This window comes from Colobus angolensis, unplaced genomic scaffold (genome assembly GCF_000951035.1).
Source record: "Colobus angolensis palliatus isolate OR3802 unplaced genomic scaffold, Cang.pa_1.0 Scaffold48, whole genome shotgun sequence".
Taxonomy (NCBI): domain Eukaryota; kingdom Metazoa; phylum Chordata; class Mammalia; order Primates; family Cercopithecidae; genus Colobus; species Colobus angolensis.
This window is the reverse complement of record NW_012118265.1, coordinates 8,693,882-8,701,754: the sequence shown is the minus strand read 5'-3', so window position 1 is coordinate 8,701,754 and position 7,873 is coordinate 8,693,882. Positions and strand designations below refer to the sequence as shown.

The window sequence follows — 7,873 nt, the reverse complement described above, 5'->3', positions numbered from 1 at the left end:
TTCTTTCTTTCTTTCTTTTCAGATGGAGTTTCACTCTTGTTGCCCAGGCTATGGTGCAATGGTGCTATCTAGGCTCACCACAACCTCTGCCTCCCAGATTCAAGTGATTCTCCTGCCTCAGTCTCCTGAATAGCTTTGGTTGCAGGCATGTATCACTACAGCCGGCTAATTTTGTATTTTTAGTAGAGATGGGATTTCTCCATGTTGGTCAGACTGGTCTTGAACTCCCAACCTCAGGTGATCTGCCCGCCTCAGCCTCCCAAAGTGCTGGGATTACAGGCGTGAGCCACCGCACCCAGCCTTCTCTTTTCTTATTTCTTTTTCTTTCCATCTATTCTACTCTTGTCAGTCTTCTTCAATACTTGCTTTTATCCAAGATTTCCTCTAGGGTTTTCCTAATTTGCAACAACTTCTAAAAGAAATAGTTGTATTTTTCTGTGGCAGAAAAGATTTCCTAACCAGCAGAAGACTCTGTGTGTGTGTGTGTGTGTGTGTGTGTATGTGTGTGTGTTTATGAGTATGAAGAGTGTATCCATGAGGGTGTGTGTCATCTTATTTATTCTCCTAGGAAGAACAGTAATTACCAATGTGAACAAGTATTCTAATGGCTTGTGAACCAACAGAGCAGAATGAAGAAAAACACACAGCTATACAGCAACCTTGTTTCCCACTGAAGTTATTTCTATTGTATACATTTCTCTGCCAAAATATATTCTGCATGGTGTTATACATTTGGTTTGATTTCTAAGCTGCAATTAAAGGATACAGGTTAAATACATTTTAGTGAGTTGAGACTTGCCAAACACTATTTAAAAACCATATCTTGAAACATTAAGTCGCATTGAAGATTCCAGATTCTGAATGTCACATTGCTCCTTGGGAAGAAAAACCTGCCTAGATCTCTGAGGCAAAATCACTTGTCGTTTATAAAAACATGCCTACCTAGTTAAAAAATCCAGTTTCTTCAAAAATAATATTCAAGGAAAAGAAGAGAGAAAAGAAAAATAGTGAGAAAAGAGAGAACCTATAGATTAAGACACCAAAGAGACATGTCAAGTGTGTTGTAGATAGACGAATTAACCCTCAGTAGTCAATATGTGAGTGGAAGTTTCCCAAAACAGGACAGCCTAAGAATGTAATAGGGTAGCTGGTAGAGAGAGGAAGCATAGGAGGATCCAGGGAGGAAGTAAATGTCAACTTTGACAACTTGGACACATGCTGACTTTCGCACATGACCACAGAGATCCCCCAGCCAAGGTATCTGTACAGTCATTTCCCTGGGGAATAAAGAAACTTTATTTTTGAGAAAAACGCACCATGTTGAGGAGCAAATGGCTAACATCTAAATCAAGTTTCCCTCATGCTCCCCACATCACATCTCAGGGTGTCTGGCCATTGCACTTGTGACCCAGAGCAAAAAAAAAACATCAAAAAACAATACAAAAAAAAAGCAAAGAGCATAGATTCAGGACATTAGACTATAACCTAGAATTGCCAGATATTTTCCTGTCATTCTTTTGCAAAGTTCAATGAATAACAAAAATTCATGTAAAGAATATCCAAGACTAGGTGCAGTGGCTCATACCTGTAATCCCAGCACTTTGGGAAGACAAGGACTGCTTGATCTCAGGAGTTCAAAACCAAGCCTGGGAAACATAGAGAGACCCTGTCTCTATAAAACAAACTTAAAAAAAAACAACACAATGTAGCCTGTAAGGCTGGCTGCAGTGGCTCATGCCTGTAATCCCAGCATTTTGGGAGGCTGAGGCAGGCAGATCACCTGAGGTCAGGAGTTCGAGACCAGCCTGACCAATATGGTGAAACTCCGTCTCTCCTAAAAATACAAAAATTAGCCAGGTGTGGTGGTGGGCACCTGTAGTCCCAGCTACTTGGGAGGCTGAGGCAGGGGAATCCCTTGAACCTGGGAGGCAGAGGTTGCAGTAAGCTGAGATCATGTTACTGCACTCCAGCCTGGGCAACAGAGTGAGACCCTGTCTCAAGAAAAAAAAAAAAAAAAAAGGAAGTTTCTTCCCAAATTTTAACTTCTCCATCTAGATTTACATGCTACATCTCACTCCCTTCTTCTTACCCACCTAGTGAGGTGCATTGAGAAATTTAACACAATGATACAATGCTTACCACTTCATATGTGTCCATTTTCTTTCTTCAACTGCATGGCAAGCTCCATACAAATAGAGAAATAGTTTTCTATTGCTCTGCTATACAGCCCAGGGCTGAAAATAGTAATATATTTTTCACAGTACACAAGTTAATTAATCTACTACTTAAATATAATTTTATTTCCCTTGATTATAGAGCCAGACACATAAATAATTGATCTATAATGAATAAAAGTGTAAACAAAGCAAACTAAGATTAGCATTTAATTTTCGATATTATACATGAGTTGTATAACTATTACATGTAAAAACCATTTCTTACCTGATTTTATGCAGTCTGATGACTTGCAAATACCATCTAGAAAAAGGAGACAATATGCATAAATACTGGCAACACACATTTTTAAATTTGTTTTTCTTTTGTTCTTTTAAAAACTGCCGATTAAATAAGCAATTTCTTAAAGCAAGAACTAAAAACTGAGCATTATATATCATTGCCAGTGGTTAGAAAAAAAATAAGAAAATAAAATAGGTAAAATCTAAATTTAAAATTTTGATTATGAAGGAAAATGTGTTATTATATCTTCTCTACCAACTAAGCTCTAGGCCTATTAAATTGAAATAATCAGTTGTTTTTGCTTGGTAATCATTTTTTTTAACCATTAAACAATCAATCTTTTTTAATCCTAGTTTTGAAAAACTTCCAAGACTCAAATTAAATTTGTTAAATTCCTGTGAAGCCCTTTAGAATTTCAATGACACAACAAAAACTGACTAATGACTGTTACTAATGCTGGCCATAAAACTGTGTATATTTTAATCAAATAAAACCATACTTGAGATTCCTCATAAGTAAGCATGAGCACACTAAATATACTTGCAATTAATAACTTAGCTCAAACATAAAAGGCACTGTACTTCAAAGTTAATTGTTTTGACATACTGATGTTACATTTTTTAAATGAATCTCTTTGTCAGTCTTCAAGTGCCCCTATCCCTAACACATTTGTTAGAGAGACAGTAAAAGCATGGAGGAAGATTTCCTTTTCTTTTGCATTTATGGATGCACAGGTGTGGGAGTAACTCACCATCGTAGGTTGCATAGAGCACGATCATTGTCACAGCTATGATGGTGAGGAGCAGGACAAGAACCGAGAGGCTGATCTCCAGTGGGGTCCATCGCTGTTTCTTCTTTGGTTTTGGAGTGTTGATATCAGTTATATCCATCTGACTTTCTGATCTGCCCATCACCTAAAATCTGCAAAAAATGAAAATGCTAATGATAAAAAAGAAAATGTCCAAATGCATAATGTGACTGGATAAAAGTAAAAGGTTCAGTCATTTTAAAATAGAAATATGTTTTTGCTGTTAAGAAGTCAAAATTTTGTTGCTGAATGCAAAGAATATAGAGTCAAATGAATTCGACAGGTCTCAGTCACAACCTTTTGTTTTTTGTTGCTGTTGTTTTGTTTTGATATATCACTGAAAATCTCAGCAAAATTAGACATTAAGACTTGGTTAAATACTCAGGTAGGATTAATTCAGCAGTTTATAAGCAAATAATTGCTATACTACCATTAAAAAAGTTTTAAACTCACCCTTTTGAACTCTGGACTAACATCAAAGGTTAATTTTATATCTTGCTCCAGTGGCTTCCTTTATAAGCTCAAAAACCAATGACTAATACCTTGAGGTTTTGACTAAGCAATAATTTGAAACATTAATATAGATAAACACCAAAAGGAATGAACACATGAGGTAGTTTATTTTAGTCATAAAGACAACTTTTAGTTTTACAGTTCAAAATTACTACTACTACTGATACTGGTATCTATTAACTGGTTAGACAACATTCTGAAAATGATCACTCACTGTACCAAAAGATACCTGAATATCCAGCTTAACCACACCCAATCCCATTTAAGAGGGGAGTAAAAGGGACAAGTAAACAAAATAATACAAAATGTTACCAAGTTGATACTTGTAGTCCTGTGTAAAGCAGGGTATGCAAAAACATACCTGTATTCTTAAAATCTTTCACCTCAACTGGAGAAGTGTTAACAACTTTAAACCAAAAAGTGGACACTGCCACAGAAGAGAATAAAGAACTGGGAAACTGGGGCACAGAGAAGTCAGACAACGTGTTTAAGACTACACAACGAGTCAATATTCTTTGGAAAGAACACACTCGGTCATTGTTCAAAATAAAGCTGTATCATCATGCAGTAAAAGCGAATTTAGATCTTATTGTAGAAATTTAGGGGGAAAATTAAGGGGGTATAAGCCTAAATATTAAACTTTCTCAGGGGCCTAGTGCCAGTTTATCAGTCCGTCTCCAAGGATTAGAACACACAATTTCCATTTTGCTGCATGACTGTATAAAAGAACATCTTAAACTGACAGATTAGCTGTTTATAGCTCAATACAAACTGCTCTGAGAATTTGGTCCCTGGATGCAGGGACGGCTCAGAAATGCTCTTATAGTTAAAGATCTTTGTTGAATACACACAATTCTCTAAAGGTATGTTTTGTGGAAACTGAGGCATAGGAGAAAGAAGAAACATATTTTACATTTGAAGTGTGGTGGGGAGACCCAGCAGAAAACTAGAAATTACCCTTCCCAGTGAGTTATTAATAAGCGAACCACAACTAGACCTTAAGGTTCTGGATACAAAGTCTTAAACATGCTGTCCCCTTGATTACATGAGGCTATAAACAAGGACAGACTATCAAATAAAAATATTTTATTAGACAATGAAAACTGTGTCTGCTCAATAAAAGTGGAATGTAATGTATCTGAATGTTAAAATGTCTTACTTAATGGTTATGTAAGGCATGCTGGCTTAGTCTCACCACCCCTGGGGTTATGATATGGAATTGCATTGATTGTAGTCCTATTTTAATAGTGTATTGGTTGGGCAAAGAAAAGATGGGAACAAATTTAATAATACTTTGGACACCTTACAGAGAGGTAAACATTAATATGTCTCCCAGTCTCCCCATGTTTCATGACTGTCCTAAAGAACATCTGAATATTAAGCACATTTGCTAAAGTGTTTCCCTTTCCTGAATATTGCTCCCCCTGCATATTTCAGAAGGCAATGTAGAGAAATGTTTTACTGGTACAAAATGACGTTTTTTGTTGTTTGTTTGTTCTTTTAGTTCTTCCTTAGAAATGGCAGTCAGTGTCCCTGTAAAGTGAAGAGGTGAACCAGGGCAGCCTCGGGGCTAAATTACAGGTGCTCTGTGGCAACTCCATGCCTTGTGGTGTAGTAAAGCTAGTGGATAAGCATTTGTTTCTCTCTGTAAGTTACTTTCCCTTGGCTTCTCCTTACCCTTAAGACTGTGTACTGAAGCAGCTGGGCTCTTAATGGTTCAGCACCTAAGTTTGCAGAAACAGTTACAGAGAAATGAAGACAGTGAGAGAAGTTGCATCAAAACAATATAATCTTTGAATAATCTACAAGGTCTTCCTCCATCTCCCCCTCTTGTAAATGCTCTGCAAATTCTTAAGTCTTTTGCTCTTAGTAACGTTTTCTCAAAAGCACTGAGCGAAAGCAGAAATGATGCAAGTTTAATCTCCTAATTAACTTTGTCACTCATTTCCAGTTAATTCTGGAAGGTTCACTATTTTTCTTTAAGAAATCACGGGACAGTATCTGGAATCTCACTGTGGAACATATGACTAACCCCCAGATACCTGAATATCCAACTTAACCACACCCAATCTCATTTAAGAGAAGAGTAAGGGGGACAAGTAAACAAAAGAATTAAAAAAAAAAAAAGTTGATGCTTGTAGTCCCATATAAAGCAGGGTATGCAAAAACATACCTGTATTCTTAAATTATTTCACTTCAACTGAAGATGTGTTAAATAAAAAGTTTAAACGGAAAAGTGGACACTGCCACAGATGAGAATAGAGAATTAGGAGGTCTAAGATAACAAGAACCTGCAAACTTCAGCTCGACATTACCAAGAGAATAAATTACTATTTTAAGTGTAAGCTGAATTTCAAAGCAATGTAAAGCAGCAATTCTTATACCAGCTGAGCATAAGCATAACTATATCAGATAGTCAAAGCAGGGAACCTGAATAACTGATTTGTTAAAAAGGAAATCTCATAGACTTACAGACTTAGACTTAGCTAAGCAATTTTCATCTTCATAGTACATTATAACATTAACTTATATCTGCAGGTTCCTGAAGCTGTGCTTTGCAATTACAGTTTGCATTATGGAAACTGAGGCACAGGAAGAAGGAGAAACAGTTTGCATATTTAGACTGTGTCTGCAGAAGCTGAGGACAGAGGTACTCAGGATAAATCATCTTCTTGTTTCCCAGACATTAATTACGTGTTTCCCAGCCTGAAATACGGAGTTCTGGACGCAAAGTGCCAACTATGTTACTCTCCTGGTTAGTGCTGCTCTACAACCAAAGACACAGCGTTAAGTCCAAGAAATTACCAATTTTTTAAAGTGCTGGAACCCACAAAAATGGCAGGGCATGAAGTTACACGCCTTCATACAGTCGATTTGCCGATAAGCAGTTTCCAAATACTGACGCTGCAAGTCAGGTACTAGTTTTCAGTTTAATAAAACTGTCATTCGAATCATATATGGGGGAGGAATCGACTTGATCAAGAGGCTAAAGAGGGATATTTGGTTGCAATTACCCTTATTTTGAAACAGTACAAATAGATTGAAATCAGTTAAGTAAGAAGTCTTAAACTTTCATCTACAAAAGGACACCCCAAGCCCGCACCGACCAACCCTTGTGAGATTTAAGCATTAATTATATAATAGGAAATCAGGTTAAAAGCAAGATGAAGAGGTGGGATAATGAAAACATCTTCCGGTTAAGAAAAGTAAAAATAGAAAAGTGAGTTACAAATGAGAAAATCCGACAGAAACCAAAATGAAAACAAACCTTGCTTTAAAAAAAAAAAAAATTCAGTGTCTGTACAGCAGAATGGCAAATTCCCAGCCCCCAAATCAGCCCCGGTGCAATCTGGTAGCGCGGATCTCGGTAACCAAACATAATTCCCCGAGGCAGAGGCCGCAGGGAACTATGGAAATAAACCTGAAGAGCCAACCTGACGTGACTTCCAGAGCCCTCCTCCAGGTCAACCTCCGGGCCCCTCTCCCTCCCCTCACACTTCAGGTCCCAGTAGCGGCTCCTTCCCAGGGCACGCCTCCTTTACGGCCGCAGGGTCCTGGGCGCTGGGATCGCGCCGGACCTTAGCTGCGGACCCTACTCAGCGCACCTCCCGGCAGCAACTCCTCTCGGCTGGCTCTGCCCTCCCCGTGCCCGTCCCACGGGCTCCCAGCGCCCTGGGCGCTCGCGCCCTTTGGACCTTTCTCCCTCAGCTCGCTCTCCTGGGACTCACCAGTGGGATTCGGGAGAAGTTGGAGGCTGCTGAGCCGACACATCCCGACCAATGAGCGCGCGGGGCCGGGTGGCAGTGGCTGGCTGGGAGCCCCGCCGAGCGCCGCTCAGTCGGTGCATCCGCCCAAGGCGCGCGGGCTCCAGGCTGAGGCCGGACTAGCGGGGAGGTTCCGGACCCGCCTCCTCCCGGGCCGGGGGGCGACGAGGCACCTCGGCATCCCTCCTACCCGCACCCGCAGAGACTCACCGTGACCTCTCAGCAGATCCCGCGCCAGGAGTTAGGCGGCTGCTCCAGTCTGCGCTCGGTCAAGCTTCGCCACTTGCACATCTCCGCGCCCCGCGCGTCTCGGCGCTCTCACGGCCCCCCC

At 39.8% G+C, this 7,873-nt stretch overlaps 1 protein-coding gene across 6 annotated transcripts in view; it reads right to left on the bottom strand.

Annotated features, from left to right (window-relative positions):
• MME (membrane metallo-endopeptidase) overlaps positions 1 to 7,862 on the bottom strand; it is a 94,627-nt gene extending 86,765 nt beyond the window's left edge. The window contains exons 1-4 of one of the 6 annotated variants that reach the window (XM_011958992.1): positions 7,474 to 7,497; positions 7,047 to 7,050; positions 3,209 to 3,378; positions 2,443 to 2,478 (exon numbers count right to left, since the gene is read on the bottom strand). In XM_011958992.1, the coding sequence (XP_011814382.1) occupies positions 2,443 to 2,478; positions 3,209 to 3,368 (196 nt within the window). In that variant the 5' untranslated portion in view covers positions 3,369 to 3,378; positions 7,047 to 7,050; positions 7,474 to 7,497. The other 5 variants (XM_011958988.1, XM_011958989.1, XM_011958987.1 and 2 more) reach the window with 5 other exon arrangements.
• Between the last annotated feature and the right edge of the window lie 11 nt (positions 7,863 to 7,873).